The sequence below is a fragment of the Agelaius tricolor genome, unplaced genomic scaffold, assembly GCF_023055355.1.
Source record: "Agelaius tricolor isolate 1412-34295 unplaced genomic scaffold, bAgeTri1.0.p SCAF_7, whole genome shotgun sequence".
NCBI lineage: Eukaryota > Metazoa > Chordata > Aves > Passeriformes > Icteridae > Agelaius > Agelaius tricolor.
In genome coordinates this window covers 31451626-31476134 of record NW_027269267.1, presented here as the reverse complement: position 1 = coordinate 31476134, position 24509 = coordinate 31451626, and the positions used below count along the sequence as shown (strand labels likewise).

General features: G+C 40.1%; 1 protein-coding gene across 1 annotated transcript in view; it reads right to left on the bottom strand.

The window, feature by feature from the left end:
• Positions 1–24509, bottom strand: part of AFF3 (ALF transcription elongation factor 3) — a 329019-nt gene that overhangs the window by 11372 nt on the left and 293138 nt on the right. The window contains exons 15-20 of the mRNA XM_071430804.1: positions 12487–12550; positions 9736–9872; positions 7570–7641; positions 5101–5194; positions 1077–1126; positions 732–946 (exon numbers count right to left, since the gene is read on the bottom strand). Coding sequence (XP_071286905.1) covers positions 732–946; positions 1077–1126; positions 5101–5194; positions 7570–7641; positions 9736–9872; positions 12487–12550 — 632 coding nt within the window. The remainder of the gene's footprint in view (positions 1–731; positions 947–1076; positions 1127–5100; positions 5195–7569; positions 7642–9735; positions 9873–12486; positions 12551–24509) is intronic.

The following is a 24509-nucleotide window of genomic DNA, read 5'->3' as shown; positions in this document are numbered from 1 at the left end:
AGGTAAGGATACCTCAGTGAATTGTATCCCTGTCTCCCTTTCAGGGTGTACTAAACAGCACTCTGAACTGCTGTTTGCATTGAACTAAGTTCCATCAACTGCAATGGGAGATGAGCCCCCCAACTCATATCTACATACCTTCACTTAGGTGACCTTGTTTTCACTTGGATCTTGCCCATGTCCCTGCCTTAAATACACAAATTAGCCTGAAGACTAAGGAATACTTCACCATCAAGTCAGATGCTGAGGCATTTGCTCATGGAAACCAGTTCACCTGAGAGAAGTCTGCTGCTGTGACCTTGTTCCAATCTGTGTCTGCTACGGATGGGGGAGGGCCAGGGGCTGTTCATTCCTTCTGCAGAAAGGAGGTGTGCTCCTGCTTTTTGACTTGGTCTGGCTAAACACATCCCATGCAGCTCCATGACTTTGGGGGCAGGAAGATGTCTTAGCTCCCACAAACCTTCCTCTCTAGAATGCACAGATGGCAGGAAGTGCTACTTACAGCCAAGTCTGTGACCTGTCTGTCACAAGTGCTGGCTCAGCTCTTCTGAGCAAGGCAGCTATCAAAATTGCCTTTTTGGGCTGTTTTGGAACAAACTAGGAGCAGACTGAAAAAAGAAATAATGTCTGCAGTCCTACTTTGCAGACAGGTTTCATATCAAAGTAGTTATTTTCCTGATCCAAATCATGTGACAGTCTTCTAGAATAGTCCACTGCCTTGCCTTGCTCACCTCTGTTTTCCTTGGCCAGGTTGTCAGCCATCTCCCAGTAGTCATAGCTGTGCAGGATGCTGTTGGTGATGCTGACGTGGTTGGCGGCCATCTGATGAATGCGCTGCGGGATGCTGATGATAGGAGATGGGGAAGGGGCCCCCGTGCTCCCCTGGGATCCTACAGAACTGACTGGAGAAGGGCTAGGGGACATAGGTGATGGGGTTCCTGTGCTCCTAGAAACCAGTGTTAATGAAGTTATTTTAAAAGTGTTGGGATTAAACACACAACAGTATCAGAACATACCACAGATAAAAATACACAATTTCCAACTGCCAATCTGATATAAGATTCTGTGCAACTTACTTTCCACTGGCACCCCAAGGAGATGGGTTCTGGGCAGCTTTTGATGAATTCTGGAAAGGAAAGAGTAATTCACAATGCATACAATTTATATAAGACTACAAAATGAAAAGAAAGAAATGTAAAGAAAGTGATGAAATTGCATCTCATGAAGTAATAAACCCAGTCAGCCTAGTCTGATGTTATGATGAAGCAGTGCTACAGAACAGACTTGAAACAGCCTTTTCAACACCCTGGCATAGGGACTGATTAGAAAAACATTAGGTGAAATGGAAACTTTTCACAGAAATCCTGGGAATTCAGAAAAAAAAAAGTGCTGCGGGACTCTTTGTAAAGTTTAGGCTGGAATTTCTTGTGATGAAGAAAATCAGAAAGATTTCCTCCCACTCTCCTCCCTCTAATGACAAATGTCATTCCCCTAGGACTTGCAAGATTGTGCAAATCTGCTCAGCCTGGCATCCACAGGGATGTGAATCTGAGGATCTGCAGCTCAGGTGGGTATTTTAACCACTAGGCTCAAAAATCTTGCTCATGATTGCTCCTTGTGGAGCTGTTCCCCTTGGTCCAAACATGGCAGCATTCACAAGGTCAGAGAGACTGCCCATGTAGATTAGATTGGTGGTTTTCATAGCTGAAGGATTCCCCAGAGAACCCCAGAAGGGGCCATTTGATCATTTAGTGGGGTCTCTTGTATGCCTGGAATCACTAAGACTCTCTCTGGTATACTGTGCTTACGCTAAAGAATTTCATTGCTTGAGGAGAGACCCCACTACCTTGTGCAAGCACTGTATTTACAAAACAGGAGAAATTCAGGTGCCAGCAGTAATGGAGACTGGATAAATTATTTTATAATTTAAAAATTATTTTAGTAGTTAAAATTCCAGGAGCTGGAGGGAATTCAGTCACTGGTTCCTTTCCATTTGACCTGGGAAAAAACCACCTCTCCCAAGTGACTGATTTAGTGCTTGGGCTGTGAGAAAGAAGTCTAAGAAACCAAGCTTTTCTAGTCCATTTCATCCATGGTCTCACATTCAGCAATGGCCAGCCTGATTTTTCAGAGGAAAGTAACCTCCTTGTGCTCTCTCCTGAAGCTGAACCTTCAGCTGAAGTAACTGTGTGCTGGAGAACAGCCCTCTCTTCTTGATATCCATGTGGGACCAGACTAAGTCCTGCAGCTTGAGATCTGTTTATGGATACTGTTTTAAATGCAAGGCTGTAGTGGTTGTAAACTGCAGGAGTTATGGGCAGTACCAGCAGTACAAAACCTCTTGGTCTCTCAGGGCTTAGGAAGGAAAATGGTAAACAAGGGGCTTCAGATTTTGTGGATTTCAAGGCCAGGAGTAATCCTGCAATGCACACAATCTGCAATGTCTGTTTTCCACCAATCATGGCACTTCTGAAAGAATCCAAATTACTTTTAAAATGTATCTTATTTTATTCCTTCTAAAAAGGACAAATAGCCATATAGAAATTCTTCAACACTATTTATCTTCCTTATTGTTCTTCTCATCCTGTTCTATGTCTATCGTCTATAATTAGAAAAAAAATGGTGTTTCACAGTTTCAAGATTGAATCTTCCTAACTTCAGTGCTATCTTTTGGATTCTGTTGGTCCAGAGCCATCAAAACTGCATGTAATCTGCAAATTATCAGCTCTGTTTCCATGTACACAATGATCTCTTAACCCATTCAGCACCAAACTGGACAATCCCCTAAGCCTCTCTTTAAAAAACTTTGTTTTCTCAGTTTTAATGTGTCTTCTGAACTGCCTCTTGGGTTTCTACATCTTTTATGTGCACCCCAACACTGGCTGTATTTTAGCAGTGATGATGCCACTGTTGTGTGTACCCTGTCATTCTTCCTGCATTTTGACACTGGGTCTTCTATGTCCCAGGTACGTGACATGAAAAATAAGCTTTGGAGTGTCCCACAAGGGGCTCTTCCTTCTGAGGGTTTTTTTTTTCTTTTTTTTTTTCCTTTTTTCCTTTTGACAGGCAAAGCTCAGGTGTGAAAAGATAAAAAGGGAAAATTTCTCATTTACCATCTTAAATAGAACTAACCTGGGAATCCTCAGCATTTGATCCTGCTCCAGAATAGATTATTTTTTTTTCCCATTCTTTTCTGATGTCTCTCAGAACTACTTGTCTTCATCTTTACACTGTAATGGAATCTGAGTGCCTGTTGTTTACTTACAGAGTTGGAAGCAGGAAAATTTGAAAATTGGAGTCAAGGATACTTCCACTGTAAATGTAACCAACCTCTGCCTTACTGTACAACTTCCCACACACCTTTTTTCGCATGCTTTAGGTATATTGCTTCAGGTTCCTCTCAGTTCTGCACCAGAAGGGTGGGGGTAACGATTCTAAAGTGTATAATGTTGTAAGGGATCTCTTATACCACTTTCCCTACTGCAACCCATTCTCCTGGTTTCTTTACTCTCTCATATGTGCCTGGCCCCTGAATATCTGGGCCTTCTTTCTAATTCTCTGCTGCATTTTTTTTCTATAGTGGAAATAAATCACCTAAAGGAGATTTAAATAGTATTTTTTTCTTTTCTGAAAGAAAATTATGTCCAATTTTCCCTGCAAATGTGTGATTAAAAATCCTTCTCTGATTGATAATATATGAGGAAGTTCTTAATGCAGTCAGCATTTCATATCACTTGGTTTTGAAAGCTTTTAGATACCAAATATGAAAGGAGTGGAGCACTGGTTTGTTTTCCACTGAAAATTATAGCAAATGGATGATTTTTTCCACTTTTGCTTTTAAAGGTGAGAATACTTTCTAATGTGAAGCTATGCTGTCATTGTGTCAGCAGGAGCTCTGCAAAGAAACAAACTCTTGGCTACAGTAGAGGGTAAGTCCATTTTATGTTTGCTGTGACACAGTCTCTGTCTGGTAGCAGGAGATATTTTACATGGTTGAGAGCTGTTCTTAATACAGCTATTCTCTGAACTGGTCAAGAAAAATAAAGTACATCAATAGGCACATATTTCTTACCCCTGAAATCAATTAATTGTTAGAGAAACATAACATGTTGAATTATATACTGCTAAATTTTTGAAGCAATTACATTGACTTCAATTTCCATTTGACAATAACAGATCTGTCAATTCCCTTCACTTTCTTCATGTGTTCAGAATTTGGTCATAAACATTTGTGCCTGTATTTGAATTTTTTTATTAGCAAAATGTCAAAGGATGGATGTTTTTCATTTAAAGGTTCTTCTGTCCACAAAAAAAAAACCCCAACTGATGAGCCCTGTGTTCAAAGACAAATGCCTGTTCAGGTCCCACAAAGCAGTTTGTCTTAAAACAATTGTATGTTCATTCTTCTTTTTTTTTTTAAATTTAGGAAGATAAAGGCTAACTTTTGTGTTTGTACATCACATGCTGGATGGATTGACTGCAAGAAGTTTCACTTTGTCAGAAATAAAAAATGGAAGCAGTAACAGGTGAAGCAAAGCAGGAAGGGGAAGCCAAGGGTGCCATGTCAAGTACATGGCAGGTGGTCTGTCTGCCCTCTGATGCTTCTGTACAACTCCTGCTGAACTCAGTGTGGGCTCTCTGACAGTTCCTTGGGTAAGATGTCCCTCTGCACTGTCCTACCTACTCATGCTGCTGAGTAGAAGGCCTGTATCTGAGGACTGATCTAGATCAAAGTCTTCAGCTCGTGGGAAGTGTAATCCTGAAGGGGATTACACAAAATCTTACAGCAAAATCTGCAAAACCTATTCACAACAGAGCTGGATAGCACTAGACAATGGATCAAGAATAATCTGAAAATACCTGTTTGTTAGTACAACAAATTTATCATGCTTTGTGAAAGGTCACAGTGTGTATTTTTCAAAGAGGGACCCTTGTGAAGATAACTGAACTACCTAGAGCTCAGATGTTGCCATGAGAGTCTATGGTAAAACATCACTGACTTCACCGGGGAAAAACTAATTCCAGCACAGCTACTGCTCCAGTAAGATGCTGTATCTCCTGTAAAAACATTGATCTACAGACATGCCATAAAAAATGCACCTTGAAATACTCAATAAGCGCTTTTGAATACTTGACTGCGTGGTCTCTCTTGAGCCGGAACATCCTCCAGTACAGAAGGGCCAGGCAGCGGTAACTGGAATATAAGGGAGAGCATAAAGTACAGGGTGAACAGAAATCCCACTGAATATCTTAAATCCTCAAACTAATACAGAGTGGAAGGCTGACAGCACCTTGCTTACAGTTTTTATCACCATTTGTTGGCAGTACTTCACACTTTGCCATGGGTTCATGAGCAGAGCTAGGTACCACAGCCAGGGCAGGTCATGCTGACAAATGCTACCAGTGAGGTACTAAACAAACCATACTCAGAAGGGTCTGGGCTCCCAGGCCTTCATTCTGGCTTCAAGACTGCACACTTCATCAAAAGCCTGTCTCATGAAAAGAGACATCCTGGAACTCAACATACACTTTTTTTTTTTTTTTTTTTTTTTTTTTTTTTTGTATTTTTACTTGCATAAACAGCTTTTTGAGATATCTTATCTTGGGACTTTATTGTGATACCCTGGATATACTGAACTTGACTTATAGTGGATGTATTCTGTATACACCCAGTGGTCTCTTCCAGCAGATGGAGATGGCTGGTAAAAAGACAAACCTGGGATCTGGCACAGATTTCAGTGGCCAAGCTTCTCTGTAGGAAACCAGAACAGAGATTGTATTAGAGCCTGGAGGCTATTCCCAGGCCACTTGCCTGATTTGGTCCCCAGAGGAAATCAGCAGTGGGTTGAAAAACTCAGTGTGCTGTACTGGTACTGTCTGCCCCTGTGCTCCTCTTTAGTCTGCAGAGTGCCACACACCTTTAAAGCTACCTAATTAAATGAGAGTAATGGCTATTGACTATAGTTATGTACCACAATAGTCAGTATTCAGGACACATACACTTCTCTTTGCTAGTGGCTTTAGTGTATCTGTCTATTTTCTGAATTGAGAATCACCACCACCTTTTCCCAGCAAGGTTTTTGGATTGAAAAAGTGTGAAAACTAGGGCAAGTGTGAAAGTACCCCACAGTAACGCTGCTTTTGAAGCAAAAACCCTGTGTGATTTGCTTTTCCTTTGGCAGCAGAGGCCTCGTTTTTAAAAGCAGTATTTAGTGTAAGAGCCAATCCGGAGCACCAGAAGGTGCCTTGAGTGTGAACGTGCAGACTGTTCCCCATCTCCCCGCGGCCAAGGGCTGCCCACACCTCAGCGAACACCTCGAATTCGGACACTGTCTCTGAATGACCCCATCCCAGGCAGGGCTGCTGGCGCAGCCCGGCTCTGTCCGGAGCGCGGCGGCGCAGTCCCGGCCGCGGCCGCTGGAGGGCAGTGTCTCCCCGGGAGAGGCGGGCCGGGAGCGGCGGGCTGGCAGCCACCAGCATCGCTCTCCCTCTGTCACCTTCACAGGTACAGCACATATGCAAATGGTGTCAGCTCATCTGCTGGCTGGCAGACGGTGAGTTAAGATTGCCATTCATCGCCCGGAGAAGGCTCCGTCTGCTTTCCCTCGCGCTGACCTTTCTCCTGCTGGAACAGATGCAGCAGCTCCCTGAATTTGGATGTGCCTCCGCACGCACCGAAGCGCTCCGGCAGTTCTCAGCAAGCCTTTGTAATGTGGCTTTATATGTCCTTTTTTAACCGTTCTTTAGTCATTTTCCCACCTAAGCATTTTTAAAGCAATCGCCACTAATGCATTCTGTGGGCCTCCCAATGGAACAGAAAACCAGTGACAGAGAAAGGGCATTAAAAAAAAAAATCTCTGAATATTTTGTTCCTTTTTATACAAATGATTAATTAGGACTCCTTCTTTATGGAGGCTAAAGATGCATTTAATTTGGATTTTTAACAGATGGTTAATAGATGTTAAAAACACACTTGCTGATTGTAAATGTCCACTTACTGAGACTCAGTAACCATGTAATAGGTATTTTATGTATAAACTACAATGATATTAAATTAAAAATTGATTTTAATAACACTACACTATTTTACTAGCAATCAGAAACTGTCCTATAGAATCTAAGGTGCTTACATATATGTTTAGAAATCTCAATTTAATAGATTATCCAAGAGGCTTAATTATCCCCATCACCATATTGCCCTTCATACAATATAAATAAAATTTATGATTATTGAGCCTAAAATGTCAGCCGCAAAAGAACTTACCGAGCTGTTGGTACAAAAGTACATCACTCATAAAAAACAACAAACCATCAGGCATTTAAAAATTAATTACACTGACGTACCATAGCCAACCTGTCACAATCAATAAATAAGTATGAATTGCTTATTTACAGAGACAGAATGCAGACTTGGTACAGTGATAGAAGGGTTGGACCTTCCCAGAGAAGAAAGGATTCTCTTAATTTCAATAGAGAACATAATTCTATCTGGCTGCATCCAGCATCTGATTTTCAAGGACTGGCTCACTGCAGAAAAGAAGCCTTTTGAGGAAAGCTTGTTCTACTAACCATAATGCTGCCAGCTGTTTGTCTTCTGGCGTGGCGTTGGGGCCTGAGTGGGTTTTTAGTCTCACTGCATACCTTAAGCAAGAAGAAAAAAGCCAACGTGAGTTAACTGAGACAGCTTTGTATTACTGATCAGAGAGCTATGCTGGCCAATGTCGTTTGCTCTGACCCTTTATACATATTTGTTCAAGTTACCAGCCATACATGTGTTTTTCCTGTTTGTGTTTCAGAGCTGTTTTGTCATTAGCAGTGCATCCCTGCACTCTTTAAACAGCTGTGAACCCCCTTGATCATCCATCAGTCCAGAGGGGAGCCTAGCTGGCGAGGTGACACTGTCCTACCAAAATAACCTCTGCTGCTGCAGAGACCCAGTTACACAGAGTTCATGCAGAAAGGGCTTTGGAGCTTTTGAAGGCAGACAGCCTGCCTGGAAGCTGGTGCTGACCTCACCCTGCCAGTTCTGAGTGTGTCTACCCAGATTTGCTCCTCCGAGCACAGCACGGCAGAGGGGGAACATGTGGCTCAGAGCTATTTTTGCTCACATGACATTACATTCAAACTCTATAAATATTAAAGATCCACAGAGGTAGCACTGGTGTTTCAAGAGTGTATGTGCTATGCAAACACAAATTGGTTTCTGGAAATCTCAGCTTCCAGCTGAATACCTGAACAACAGACAAGGTTAGAACAACACACAGCGCTTCTGGGCTCACTTCCAGAAAAATACCTGTTCCCCGTAATTAGCTGCTTGTGATTTTTTCTTACCTTTGCTTTCAAACTCTAATTCTGATATCTGTGCAAAGATTCAGTATGAACATTTTGCTTCTACCGGCATACCTAGCAAACCACTTATTTTTCTGAGTTGCAGCGATATCAACTACAATTCACATTACAACACGGCCACAGCTATACACATTATTGAAAGCTATGCATCTGCAAGCAAAATTCATTTCCAGAGTTAGGACCATATATTTACTACCATGAGAAAAGACAGGGCAGACAAAGAAAGAGCTTTCTGCCTTTTGGGAAAAAAAAAAAGAAGGGAGGAATTACAGAGATGGGAAAAAAAAGGAAGGAAAAAATTGCAGAGATGGAATGTACAATGCTCTTACAGAAAAAAAAGTACTTGATTTTGTTCAATAGCCTTCCAGTTAGAAAGCTGGCCTCAATCCACTGAAATGCATAAGAAGACAGCCCTAAGTGGAATAAAATGCCAGTGGAATTATTAACATGCGAGAAAATCGTCACATTAACACTAAGTCCAAAAGAATGCTTTTGTTTTAGAAGCTCTGACTCATTATGGATATGATTAAAAATGAAAATGTATTATTTCCTATGCGCTTAATCCTGACTGGATGGAACTGCATGGTTGACTGTCCTGAGGAATGATACCATGGTCACTGTCAGTGCAGATTTCTCCACTAGTATGTGTCTGGGGTTCTCTCTTGCAGAGTCCCTCAGCTGCTGCAATGGTTCTGACCTCTGTTTTCTCTATCAATGACACTGCCAAAAATGTTAATTTTAAGTACCAGCTATAATGGAAAAAAAAGACTTAAGAGACATACTTCAGAGGGACTGTGGATGGCACTGAATTCTAGACTGCCCTGTTTGAATTCTAGACTGCCCTGTTTGGAGATCCATGAAGGTGACTAAAGGTAGGGGTAGCTCTGAGGTGAGCTGTGCTCCTGACTTTACTGGCTACATTAGGGCACACACATCAAATGGACTTTGAGTGTCCATTTTTCTATCACTGTTCACATCTTCTTTCAGGTAATGTTTAAACAGCAATCTTACATGTGTTGCAATATTTTTCAAGTTACCACTCCATGAGAATGTTTTGTTATAGATTACTGGTTTCTTCCACTGAGTAGCTCAGGACTTACATCATGAAATTCTTGGAACTAATTGGCAACTCAAGTAATAGGAAAATCTCTGGGGTTTTTTGTTCATGTTTTTGTTTGTTTCTTTTATTTTTTTTTTCTTTTTTTCATTCTTCACAGCTTCTTGATTTAATTTCCAAATAAACCACAGATAAAACATATACATTACATATGAATAACCAGGCCCTTGTAAGGAGTTCACTTTTACTACATGTACAAAGATAGGTGATAATGCACATGATCATGTTTGGACAGAGTAACCCCTGGGGTGATTGTCTTCCTTTCCTACCTGATGAGTTCAACTGTCTCTGAATACATGGTGTAAGGGGATTTAGATTCCATTGGGCCTTGTTCCATTGCATTTCCACACTCAATAAACGATAGTGCTGCTTCTGCATAATTCAGTGCCTTTCCAAACTTCTCCACCTAGAGAGAAAAAAATAAGGACACAGAGATGTAGTGTAATCATCAAGATGTCATTACGTTTGATAGGATTTTCTCAACAAATATTGTAAACTTGACACAAGTTGATGTATCTTCAGGTGCACAATTTTTCCTGTGAGAAAGCTAATACCCATCAAACCCTGTGCATCAGTGAAAATCAAAAGATACAGAACATATAGCTAGAAAAGTCTCTGAGATATTATTTGTTCCACACTCTTGTGCCCAAAGAAGGGTCAGCTGTGCCTAGGACATTCCCAACAGTGTTTGTTAAAGCTCTTCCAGTGCTGGAAATTCCACAAACTCATGCTGCCTTTTGTTCCAGCTTTCATTTTTCATTAAAAAGGGTTTCACACATCTTTGCACCTGTAGTTTTTTATCACTCAACAAAGAAAGGTAACAGATATCATAACTAAGAGAAGAGAATTAAATACTTTTACTACTAACTCTTATACAAAGGCTCATCTCTGTCTCCTGTCTTCTTTATCCCTACCATTTTCAGCATTGTTCTCCTCTTGTCAGGAATTTGCTTTCTATATCCTCCTCCTCTTTCAGGGACTGCTCTGCTCCCTCAGCATCTTCTGCCATCCTCCTTCCTTTCCCCGTTTCTTCTCCTATTTTTGGTACTTCTCTGTGTGTGTATTTGTGCACTAACCTGCATATACATGCACGTCCTCAGTAACACTGCATATGCAAACATGCATCTAATGTTCATATGTGTACACTTACATGCCACTTATCTGCCCTCAGAATTTCATTTTTGAAGTGAAGAGAGAGATGAATCATACTAATACCTCTCTGTCCTGACTTCTTTCTCCTTCAGTCAGAACTCCTGTGGTACATAAAGCCCATTAATGGACTGGATGCATTTGGTTGAAATCTGATGCACACAGTGAAAGGTTAATGGACCTTATTCTTTTCCAAGGGATAAAGATTTTAAATAGTAACTTTGGAATGGCACACTAGCTTCAATCTATTTTAGGTTCTTATATGACTCCCACTGCGATCATACCAGAGAACTTCACAAACTTTTTATTATATTTCTCCCCCTGATGCTCCGGTGCGGGTGGAAGTGCTATTATCCCGATTTCACAGATGGGGGACTGAGGAACAGAGAGACTTAGAGTAATTTTCAAGCTGCTCACTGTGAATGCCTGTGTCAGGTAGTGCAGTGCCAAAGTAGGAGGTGTCGAGCCCAGCAAGGTGATTCAAAGTGCCTGGAGGCACTTTGGCAATATGGCATTTTCCCCAGGATGCCTACACAGCCAGGGAGGGAGAGGAAGCACCTGCAAAGGGCTGTTTACAAGGTGTAAGTAAGGTGCTGTCCACTGTGTAGGGAAGCTGAATGTGGAGGATATTTCAACCACCTGATACTGACAGAAAGCTATTCAAACTGTGCCTAGGTGACTTTCATGCAGCAAACTTGTGGCACAGAAGAGAATAATGCTGGCAACTCCACTTTCTGGGAGTCTACCATAAAAACGTTTCTCTCCAGGCTAAGAATTTCCTTTGCATATTAAGTGATCCTTTTCATTCTGTTTAAAGCAACATACTAAAATGCACCATTTGTACTTCTCCACAATATTTTCTGATTTTAAGACTCACTTTAGAGTAATATGGAACTGAATAAACCACAGAAATTTGTGCTAATAAACTCAGGTAGAGTGTAAAACTCTGTGTTAGTGTTCTAAATTAAGGACCTGCTTCTGCTTCCTTGGCTTTTCTACATTCTGCACAGCTGAGGAAAACCTTTCTTCCTTCCTGACGGTATGACAGCAAAGTGTCTCTGACAGAGCAAGACAGGAAAGCAGCTACCCCCACCTGCAACACAGCCACCCTAATGCAGGGTCCCACTCCATATACTGCCATCCCAAAGACATCATGTTGTGCTGGCTTATCTGTGGCACTGGACAAACACAGCCTTGGAGAGAACTGAGGGACAGCTAAGCAGAGCTGTGCTGCAGCACTGCATATTTTGTTGCATCCATTTGTTTGGAAAGACAAGCATCTCTTCAGTGCTCCATATAACCTCAGATTCCCCTTTTTCTTTCTGGCTACATTTTTAGACAGGTCAAAGCCAGGGTGAAGAATCTGTTGCAACAGTACTTTGTGTGCTAGGTGTTCCTCTAGGGTTACACAAATTCTTTGTGTGCTTCTGATTATGTTGGGAAACATCTGCCATGAAACCAGGATTCTTTTGGCACTGAAAAGCCGAAGCTCTTAAAAAAAAAAGTGCAAATACCTCAGCTACCAGACCAAATTTGGAGTGAGATGCAATTATAGGACCTAGCCAGCTAGTTAAACTGAGAAGATAGGTATGTGGATCCTTTACGCAGCCTCCATTACTATAGTTACTAATTAAAGCAAAGGGATAAATGGAAAGTTTTATTTATCCAGGCCTTTATCTCAGTAAGTCATTATTTGTTAAGTCATAGTTTATTGGGCTATGAACATTTGATTATATAAACATTTCTTAATTTAACAAGCCTAGCCATCCTTATAATAGATTTTAAAATTACCCCAGGAATACTGCACTGATGAAGAAACTGCATTACAAAAATTATTTGGAGCAATGTAACTGGAAAGAAAATGTTCTCACCATTGCATCTGCTTTATGCTTCTTCCGTTTAGCTTCCTGCATAAAGTAATCTGCATTGCGTGGTCTACCAGGGGAAAATAAGAAGACATTTTATTATTTTCTGAAGTGCAGAATATTTTAAGGTTGTTTTTCCCTTATTTTAAACCTGATTTGCAAACATTTTTTATGAAGGAAATACACTTATCGTGTAACCATGCATCTTCTATTTTCAAATTGCTGCCTGTGGAGACAATAGCATTTATGGCTGTTCTCATTCTTTAGAAGTCAGTGATTCAAGTAAAGAAAGGCTAATAAAATGCATTTTTATGGATTATATAAACTGCTTCCCAAATTAGTGCAGTTCTGATCTGCAAAATGGATACAGGCATTAAGCAGAACAAGATATTCTGTCTTCTCCTCTCCCTGGTGCTTGCTTACCTCTTTTTCTAGTCCTCTATGTACATTGTTATTTGCCTTGGCTTCTCCCTCCTCTCAAAACAAGTGCGTGTTTAATCTCTCCACTCTGAAAACACACACTGAACCTGCTTGCCTCCACAGCTACATCTCGCTCTTGTCCCTCTTATCTGTAAGCATGCTGAGTACTGTTTACTTTTGCTTCCTGGAGTTCATCTCTGACTCAGTGCTGGGCCACCTGCTGCAATTCCACTGGCATTCCTCATGCCAATTTCCCCATTGATTTCTCCTCAAACAAATATGGGAGATTCCATCCCTTCCTTAACCTACCTGACCCACTGACTGCAGGGCACAAATTCAACTTCTGTTTCTGTCCTGAAATTCACAAATGCGTTTGTAACCAGATTTATCCACTCTCATTCAAAATGGAAACAAACTGATGTCTCTGTGTCACCACATCAGTGAGCTCCTCGTGGCTGAAGCTAATTTCTTCATCTCCTCCCACAAGCTCTCCCTATGGCACCTTTATAAGTCACTGTGGAGAACAGCCGTTTGCTGTGTCATTTCAGACCATAACCTTGCATCTTCAGTCATTGCCTCTCATAAAAGTCTTCACATTTCCTGACCCTGCAGATTCTTCCTGTCTCATGTACGTGGGAGCTGACCTTCTTTCTCTACTCAGCTAAAATATGCCCTGGTTCTTCTCAGCTTATATTGTGGTTACTACATCCTTGTCTCTCTCAGAGAGGGAAGTTTTGACTTGCAAAATAGTTTTCTTAATATTGATTAGAGTATCATTCCTTTGTCCTCATCTCAAGAAAATGAGATTTTCCCGAGTATTTGGAGTTTGAATTCTGATGTTTTTACTGCTCATGTTTTTAAGAGCTTGGTGTTGTAAACAATATGTTATTATTGCCACTCAGCAATCTGTTGTATGTTAACTCCAATAGGCAGCTCAGCTCCACTCACTCATGCACTCACTCACTCACTCACTCACTCACGCACTCACTTCCCTCCCGCGGGATGGGGGAGAGAATCAGGAGAGTAAAAGCGTGGAAGAGTAAAGTAAGAAAGTTTGCACATTTAGATAAAGACAGACTAACAGGTAAAGCAAAGTAGAACAAGGAAATCATCCACTTCTTCCCATGGGCAGGCAGGTGTTTAGCCACTGCATGGAAAGCAGGGTTTCAATGTGATTAACAGTGACTTGGGCAGATAAATGCCACCACTCCAAATATTCACCCCTTCTTCCTTCTTCTCTCAGCTTTATATGCCAAGCGTGACACCATGGTGTGGTCAGCAGGGGTCAGCTGTCCCAGCTGTGTCCCCTCCCAACTCCTTGTGCAACACCAGCCTCCCTCTTGGAGGTGTGGGGTGAGAGGCAGAAAAGGCTTTGAGATTATCCCAGCCCAAAAAATTCATATTCCTAACTTTTTTCCCTTGAAATTGGGATTTATGAGCACATGTATTTAACAAAATGTTTTGTGTAAGTCAGAGAAGATGCAGATCTAAAAAGTGAAGTGGGATGGATGAGTAAAACATTTGTGCTCATAGCAGTAAGAACATGCTCAGATCTGAGGTAAGTGGGAGCATGAGGGAACCTCTTGACAGAAGAGGGGGGCTATATAACCTCCTCAAGAACATAAGGCTATTTGAACAGTAGATTTACTCAGTCTGTTTCTTTCTATTTATATTCACACAGTTTTAAGGACATTTAATTGCATCAGAGGAAGTTAGTCAACCTTATTTTGAAGAGAAGAAAGGCTAAATATAACTAGATAGAAATGAAATTCAAAGTCTGGCAAATTTAGAATGATTTCTGTCCTAAAAACCTTGTAGATCTGAAAAGCAGTTCCTTTGTTCCAACTTTCTGTTAAATAATATTCTCCTGCAGAATGAAATTTCACCCCAGCTTACTCTACCAGTTAGGTCAGAAAGGGGACTAGACAGGTTTGTGTCCTAGTATCTCATAATCTACTGCCAATGCAAATACTATGCCCCAGAAGACATTCTTAATAAGAAGAACCATCTGAAACTGGTCTTGGTCAATTACAAAATATTACACATTGAAACAGTCTTAGCTTGATGCAGAAAAATAGCTATGCTTTCAGAAACACTGAAAGAATTCTTAAAAAAATGTTAAGTTCTGTCTATCTTGTGCAATGACGTAGGGAAGATGGTTTACTATGAAGAGCAAAAAGCAAAGCCAAGTAGAACAAATCAACAAACCAAGTCTCAGCTCTCTGAAATGATGAAAGTGATGAACTTTTACATGAGCCTGTCAAACTCAGGTCATTAAAATACATCCTCTCAAACATTCCCTCCTGTATATCACCCAGCACTCCATGCTTAATTTTCTTGTCTGAAGCATGGTAAGAGGCTGTAAAAACAAAGTGAGATAACACAATGTAATTATGGTTGACTTATTTATACGTTAATTGTAAAATGGTTTTCAACTTGCAGCAGGATTTATTCTCCTGAGTTATGATTAGCAATGAAGGTATTAGCAGGAGATACTGAACCAAGGAGGCTTGCATTGAGGGCCCTGCTACACGATGGTTAAGCATAACACAGAAACTGAAGTCATTGGTTTGTACCAAGCTGCTTGCAAAATCTAATATAAAAAAAGAAGCCATTAAAATGCCATTTTAAAGCAAAGCATAAATATATTCTCCATGTGAACGTTTAGGTATTTCCATAGGAAAAATACAAGATTGATTTAAAAATCAGGGCATGCCTAGCAGAAATTAAGATGCATTGGGAAAAATTGGATAGGGTATCATTTTTATTAGCTTCCTAAACAGAACTTGCTCAGTAGTGTTAATAAACATGCCAAGTCAAATTCTGATGTCTTTATGCCACCTATGAAATACTATTCTTCAATTTATTGCTACATGTTAATGATGTTTCTATTCAGATAACTAACGTGCATGTTAGGTGCAAATGGGAAGCAGAAATGTCAAATAGATTCAATGTATGTTTTTGTATCATTTTAGTAACAAAAAGGGGTGCTTAATTTAATTATTTCCTGGGGTTTTTTAAAATATGAGTTAAAGGGGTTCCAAGTTCAGTTTTGTTTAGCTTCTCACTGCTCATGAACATAATCTCTCTTTTTGCTTTCAGGACACTAGTTTAAATTATTATGTCATGAAGTAAAAAAAAAGAAAAACACCCTCTTTTATGGGCTCCTTGAAGATAAGAGGCTGCCTGAGCTCACGGACATATGCAGACACATGAGAAAACTGATGCATAAATTAATTATTCTGGATAGCTCTTTTGCATACTGCATATTTTTTATCTATGAAGTTAGTCATATTCTAATTTTACAGATTCTGAAGTTACAGTGACCAAGAACCCATGCCTGCTACAAACATGAAGGTGCATGCAAACCTCCTCTGCAGCTTGACCTATTTACTTATGCTGGTGATAATCTCAGACTGGAGATTCCACAGGTAATCTCACTGGATGCTAATTTCAGATACTATATGTTACTGATGAGCGGAGAAAAAGTAAGTGTGTTTTCCCACTGATGAGATTCAGAAAGATCTGTGGCTAAAACCCTTTTCAGATCTTTGGTCTCAGCTTTGCAATCCCCCTGCAGATCACAGTCTTGCCACAGCCAGAGAAGCAAGAGAATAAAAAAAAATCCTGGTAACAGGCTACTGGTTGAACTGGAGTGCCTGTGAGTAGCAGAAGCAGCACTGGAGACTCTTTATGTTTACTGGTCATGAATGTAAACTGAAGTTGCAAGGAAACTTATTCAGTGACTTCTGGTTTTCAGACAATTGGGTCAGATTCTCCTCTTTAGTTACAACTGTATGAATCTATTGGCATCAGCACTTTCACTCCAAATTTACAAACAGAATTCAGACCTCTTGTTAAAAAAAAAAATTAAAAGAAGTCTGACTTCAAATTAAGAGATAGAAACAAATGTTTTATCTCTATTAAACTGCACAAGAAAGTCTTTTGTTTCTGAATATCTGATTGTTGGTACTTTTAGAAATATAGTCCTCTTCAACAAAGCCAAAAAGGAGTTCTAATACACTGCTGTAATGCATCTCATATATCTCTCTGAATGGCAAGAGAAAGAGCGTAAAGCATTAGAGCCAACTAAGTCAGACTGCTGGTGAATTCTCCCTGGGATCAAGTGTCATTATGTGAAACTGGCTGCTCTCGAGGAGAATTTACCCTACTCTGTTGATTGGGGAAAGCAATCAAGTACCGCTGGAACAATTTCAACGCATTCTCAGTCAACACTAGGCAGTCACCTAGGCACTGCAACAGAATCCAGCCTTTTACAGAACAACCCCCCCACGGCTAGATCTGATAGTACAAACAAGGCCAGGCTTCCTTTTCAGCAGTGGCATTCAAACCATTTATGACTTTGACAAGGGCAGCCTCAGTAGCATGGCTGTGGCTGAATCCAGGATGAAATTTATCAAACAATCCACTACTGTCCAGTATTTCTCTCACTCGCCTTGGCACCACTTTCCCTGGGAGCTTGTTGAAAACCAGCAGGAAGGACAGCGTATCCATTGCTTGTTATGTTGCGCGGGATCCCAGCGTGAGGCGAGATGGCTGCGGGCATTGGAATTACTCCTCTGCCAGAAGCAGCCTTTCAGAATTTCCAGGCTGTTGAGCTCCTAAGAGTGGTGTCACCACTACCCAGGTGACTGCCTGTCTGTGTATGTTTCTCTCATCCTATTTAACTCCATGCCATTACAGGGCATCTCCGCCACCTCTGTCTTCTGTGCTCTCCTCTGAATTTAATTTACTCCAGTTTAGCGGATAATTGCAAAAGTGTAAACTCATGCAATAAAAAAATGGGAAGAGAATCAAACAAAGTGAATCAATAAAAGCCTTACTTTGTACAGTAATTTATCAGCATCTACTGCAAAATCTCCTTGGAACTCAGAACAGCCACTGGTATTTACAGAGTATGGTGTAGCTTAGACTCCAATATACAATTTTAATTATACTGCATTCAAAACCACATTTTTCATCTAATTTTTATATTTTATATGAACTAAATACTAAACCATAGCATTTTCTGCTTCATTTACATAATCTACCACTTGTACATTATTTCTTGCTGTTGTATGGTGCTTTATGAGGATACATTAAAAAAACCTAATAAAAGTTCAATTAAACATCATAAATGTAGCCAAGTGCATATTTTAATACCCTTCAGAGATAATACTGCTGAAGTGTTGTAAAAAAACAAGCTAGTGCTTCCTCAGTGTACAACAATTTCATATAGTAAAAGCAGCTTAAATCATCATTCTAAATAGAGGAGCAGTTTCACAACTTTAGTAACTAAACCCTAAAAAAATGAATGTGTTGGAAAGGAGTAGAACAGCAAAATGAGCAACTTCAAAATATGATCAGAGCTAGGGGCAAATCAGAAGAAATTAGCTAACCAGGGTGAACCCATGAACAGTTTTGAAGCTGTGTCAGTATGCCCTGAACTTTCAGTCCAGGAGGAGAGAAAAATCCTGTAAGAGCAGGAAAACCACATAACATGAAAGGCAGGTGTACAGAGCTGATTTGCTGTCTTGTAACAGGATGTGTCAGGAGCTTGTTTGACACTCTGGGTCATAGATAAGGGTGTTCATCTTTGGGTGAATGACAGAGCTCAGCAGGTGTTACTATACAAAATAGTGCTCTCCCCCGATGTATCACAGCCTCCTGCCCATTCCACCACTTTAAATAAATGCTGTTTTATGGGATGTGGCACTGCTGTGTCTGAGGCATGGCATACATAGTGTCACACAGGCTGGGGGAGAGCCCATGGCACGGCCAAAGTGGGTACCCAGCTCTATGGAAGTCTCATGGTCACTCTGGCAGACCCAGCAAGGCTGGAAGTTCAGCAGAGGAGCATGCAAGTGGAGAGGGACAGGAGATAAATATTGAGCCATTTAAATGATAGTACTATAGGCATTTCAGAAAGATAGGAACAAAGGATCTGATTGGAGTTGGGCCAAAATGTGAGAAAAATTTACCCAATCACACAACTACACAACTACTATCTTGTTGGGTTTAGTATAACAAGGTCAATAGCTTAGATAAGATGAATAGATGAATAGTACAGATACCTAGAGAGGGAGTTACTGTTGCAAAAAATAGCAGACAAAATTAAAGCCTGGCATCTAATGGAAATGAAATGCAGAAGGATAAAAGTAAGTGGGGACTCCTATTTTGGCAAAAATGCAAAATCCCCCTGACTAACTATGTCAGTATAGTGAAATACAGGAGAACATGAGAAAGAGTCAAAATCTACTACAAATTCCTGTGTATGACCCAGATTCATGACTTAAAGATTTCCACGTGAAATCAATATCTAGACTGAAACACATAAGGGCAAAGTGTACAAGTGAACAGAGAGGCATGAAACAAGTATTCACAATAGGGACTTGAATAAACTTTCCTGTTTTAAAAGTAGAGGCAGAAAACACTGTGTGCTTGCAGACAAACTACAATTTTGTCTCTTTTGATGTTAAATAGATGTTCTGAATGAAGCTAGTTACAGTTAGCCTTTATAATCAGTCCTACAGAGACAGGGAAGTACCACAGCAGTCCAGATCTATTTTGTTTTAAAATGCCACAGAATGACACCTTGAATTCTCAAGAAGCATCTGTAAAGCAAAGGCAGAATGACGTTTCTGGGAGAGGGTCCACCTGATGTTTCCAGCTCTGATGAGGGAGAAGACAAGGTGTGGGTGAAACTGTTGTGTGAGAGTATATGTGAAGCCTGAGTCAGTGAATGGGGTGTCTACACTGAAAGAAGCAGGTGATCCTGAAACAAAGACCCTATCCAGGGATCCTGTACTGTGGAGCCTGTCTAAGACACTTCAGTAATCACAGGATTTGAAAGAAATCAGAACCAGGCACTAAAGACCAGGAAGACATCTGATAAGGGTTTTGGGAATTGATGTTCCTCATGTGTGTTATCACAGCCCCTCTGAAGCTCCATGACTTTTTGCTGGTTCTCAAAATGAACAGGGTATTCCCAGGGTAAAAATCAGTTTGAATGGTCTACCTGTGATTCTCTAAAAAGATTATGACTATTGCCAGTGTGGTTTGTCATCACTGAAAGATGAAAATATCCTTTATATGTTGAAGGAATGATCAGGAATGCTCTAATGCATCCTTGAGGAATCACAGCCTTTGCACCCTAGGGCAATTTCAGTATAAAAGGGAAACTTCTGGGTAACTATATTGTTAAAAATGGACTTGAAGCACATTCTTCAAATGTATGTAAAGTTATTTTCCACTGCCACAAGGACAGCAAAGCTGTCTTGGGAATTAAACCTCAGATAGAGGCATTAGACTATCTTTTCCCCATCCCATCCAGGAATCCTGGCATTGAGTGTGATGAAAACCCACACCATTCTGTGATCCAGCACAAGCAGACAAACCCCCAGTTACACTGCAATGGACTTGTAGATATTAGTAGAGAAACAAAACCTAAGGAAAACAAGCTCTGACAAGAACTTGAGATGTGGTAGAACAACAAAATCAATGGGAAGTTAGATGAGTCTTCCTCATATTCAGTGTGAGAGTTTGACTACTAAAAGAGCTGCAGGGTTTGGACTGTCTTCGTTATGCACTGCAGACATCTGCTCATGGCTCACCATGCAGAGGTGAGGAAAGACTGGGAGACACTGCTGGAAGAGATTGTTCTCTCCCATCTGTGAAACTCAGTTCTGCTTCTGGAACCTGGAGGAGTGTTTGCTGAACCTGATTAGAAGACCTTTGTCTTGCTTACTGTTATGATTTACAGTGGATTGAAAATATTTTCTAGTCAATCTGTAGAGTAAGAAAAAGCTACATTAATTGATACAAACAGATTCTCTTTCATGAGTAGCAAAATATTCAGAGACTATTTCAGACCTTAGTCTGTCAATAGAAGCATTCATTCCTTGGCTGTGCCTGTGCAAGTGAAATAAGGAGGGCAAGGATACCAGCTTTATCATTTAATCATCCATGCAGTGTAATTGCTAATATTCTCCCTGGCATAGTTTTGAGCTCAGACAATGCCTGGGCACAGCTTGGGGACAGCACAGGCTAGGGACTGTTGTCAGGAGACAGTGAATGTGTTTTGTTTTGGGGAGTGAAGACAGTTTAATCATATAAACATAAGCCTGCTGAACCACTTGCTTACAGGAGCAGAGGAGGGACATGTATGTAGCTAAGTTCAAAAGAGGTCCACAGCTCTGGCTTTGGCAACAGGGACTAGTGGCTAAAAATCCTATACTCTGAAAATCTCCTGCTAGAGCTGATGAAGCATCAGTTTCCCACCAAAACAAGCCCTCATAAATGTGCCTTTAAAGGTGACCCGTGGTCTTGCAGAGAGCAGGCAGCTAAATTATCTAATCATGGGAGGCAGTGTCTGGCATGTCTAATGTTATTTTCTCATGATCAGCATACATGTGAGAAATTCAGTGCCATAAGTAAGAAGGGAAGAAGAGGAAGACTGGGAGGGTCAGACCAAGTCTTGAAATCCCCTAAAGCCAAGAAACTTAGAGCAGTACACAGCAGGCATATGAATTTGTGAAGAACATAGTGTCATAGGGGTTGGTCTGACTAGTTATTTTCTAGATTGCTGATGAGAAGAAAGAGGAGCCACTCTCTATTCCTGAACTGTGCTCCTCAGGATGTGTTAAACACTACAGAAGTACCTCTAAATACTTCAGGAATCCTTAAGGCATTTTGAACAATTCAAGTAAGATCACTTCCAGATGTATGAGTCACAACCTAAGAGCACTTTTTCCTTTCCACTTTAAGGAGGAATAACAAGGAAGAGAAGACTGAAAATGAGACATTTGGAGTTCAAGTCAAAACAAAGAGATGTGCCAGGAAGTTATTTTCATAAGCTCTATAGGTAACACCTTTACAGGTGAATATTTTCTGGGTATATGGTTTACTGTTTGGCAAACAAACACGGGAATTCTATCCCACTGCAGAATATGTCCCTTGGACAATGATGGGTGTCTGTAGCACCTAAACCCATAAAGGTGGAAGAGGCATTCAAGAAAATATGAACTTATAGAAAAATGCTGTAGACAATGTATTATCTTGTTCCTATAATGCAAGAAAAAAAGAGAAATAAATGTAAGTGAAGAAAAAGCACACCCCAAGTTTGAAATTATAACTCAAAATTCAGGTAAAAAAATAATTCCAAGGAGCATGTTCTGATTTAGTTATAAGGAAAGAAGGGAAGCAGGTACACTCTGCTACTTTTTTATACCACACAAGCAGTATTTTGAGGGTGCCCTTGGGCACCCACAGGATGTCTATGCCTAGCACTTAAAGGACAACAGACTTTGTTCCTAAATGCAGTTATTGGGAATTCTGTTATTCAGTGAAATTATAGAAGGACTCAATATGGCTTGAAGCATTATTATGTAGCCTTGAAAATGTTCTCTTCATGGAGTCAGAAGTCACCAAAAATCCAGGAAATCTTACTAGAAATTACTACTGGATGCAGCATTGATGTCATTGAAGCATGTGACATGCTGGGTACCTCTAAGTATATTCAGATTCACCAGCAAACAATGGCAAACCAGAGGAAGGAGACTTTTGCCTGTCTTTTGAAGACTGTTAGCTATATTTACTGTTATACTGCAGTGTATGTGTATACAGCACTCTGCCAAGCAAGATATACTTTTTACTGACCTACTTGTGTTCCAATTTATTGCTAGTGACAGCTGTTGTCAATGATCTGGAGAAAATAAATTGAGAATACAGTAAAGAGACACTGACTGGTCAAAAAAATTAGTTGTTGTTTTAAATCAAATATAAGGGATTTAGTCTCTTTAAAACTTTAGAGTCTGATTAAAATTAAGACTTTAAAGCCATGGCTGGATTACAGTAATTCAGAATTCATGGATTATGAGATGAAATACTTCATAGGCATCATTTAGGACAAATGCTGCCATTAGGATTACTACATAATTTAGACCTACTGTATTGCATTCCTTCAAATCCTCTGCTGTGGTGCTATACAAATTTGAAAGGCACTGGCTGCCATATTTAATTTGATCCTTCTAACATGTGAGTCAAATTTGTTGACATTTAACATTTGCAGCCAGTCTAATCTGCTACATTTCAGTGATTCTCTGCAGAGGAATTTCAGAATGAAGATCCAGTGTAGCTGGTATTCTGGTGGTGTATCCCAGCTACAAGTTGTGGATGACAGCTGTAGTACTTGACAAGCTCCTTCCTCTAGCTAGCACAACTGGCATTTAACTGTTTCTGGCTTTTAAGGCCAAATTAGGACATATTTGCTTCTGTGTTTTATCTTTTTTGCCTTTTTAGACTTTGTTTTAGTGGTGTACAAGTTGCTTGGGGATATTCTACATGGAACGCACTACACATGAACAGTTTAATTGTATCTCTCTCTGAAAAGATGAAACAGTTTTATTGAAGATGCTTGCCAGAGGAATCACTTGTAACACTAATGGAGAAAGCTGGTGATAAAAGCCTCAGATGATAGAGATGGTGACCAAAGCAGATCTCCTACGACTATATCCTAGGGGAAAAACAAAACAAACCAACAAACTAGTCCCCCCCTCCTTTTTTTTTTTTTTTTTTTTTTTGCTGACAGCTTGAGGGAAAATCAGATGAAGACACAATAGTTTTGTTGTAACTGTTTCTATGCTCTTTTCTAATCCAGAGATGAGCACATCCTACAATTTTGACTTTTATCAGACACTCTGACACCTTTCTGCCTTGTATGTACATGTTTAAACTGCAGAAAAAAATTGAGCAGCCGCAAGTAAATTATAGATGACAGAGTATTTTAAGAGATACGAAGAGTTAGGTAGTACTTATAAACAGCTTCATGTTTCCTCAACAGAGATTGTTGAGTAAGTGTACCAAGAGAGTTAAAAACATGGCGGGAGGTGGAGAAAGAGGGTGAATAAGGATGTATACACAGGAGAGTTTTCTCCAAAAGAGGCGGAAAAACTGATTACATTTATTCAGCTCACATCTGCTTATGACTGCCGTGAATATACACAAAAATTAATCTCACCAGCCCTCTTTTCTTGACATACAAACCAGTTACATCCTTTTGAAGTCCACAGGAATTATTTATACCTTATAGTAGGAAATATGGTGTCATTTTATGAGAGGCTGCTGTTTCTCTAGTTAACATTGAGACCATATAGTGTGAACAAGCATAACAACAACAGTAATAATAATAATAATAATAATAATAATAATAATAATAATAATAAATTAAAAATAACAATTTTGGTAGAAAGCAGTTCCTAAGGAAACCAGGTTGTTTGTTATCCCAGGGTTTCCTTTGGTATAAAGGAGTTTGAGATGTCATGGGTGAAAGTCTGGATGTAGGAAAAATATGTCAAGGTCACACAGCTCAGAGCTTCAGGCAGTTTGAGGCATACCTTGAACAGAACCTTTTCTACACTACCCAAAACCAAGTATCAGTATTTGCAGTCAAAAATAATCTGGGTTTTCTAGATACTAGGATTTCAACCTTCAGTTTCACCATTATATTCACTAAATAATACTATGTCCTAAATGACCTTGGGGACAAACCAGTTTTTTAATCTACCAAAAATAAAGACAGTTAGAAGCTTAGATTATTTTAAGAGGAGGAG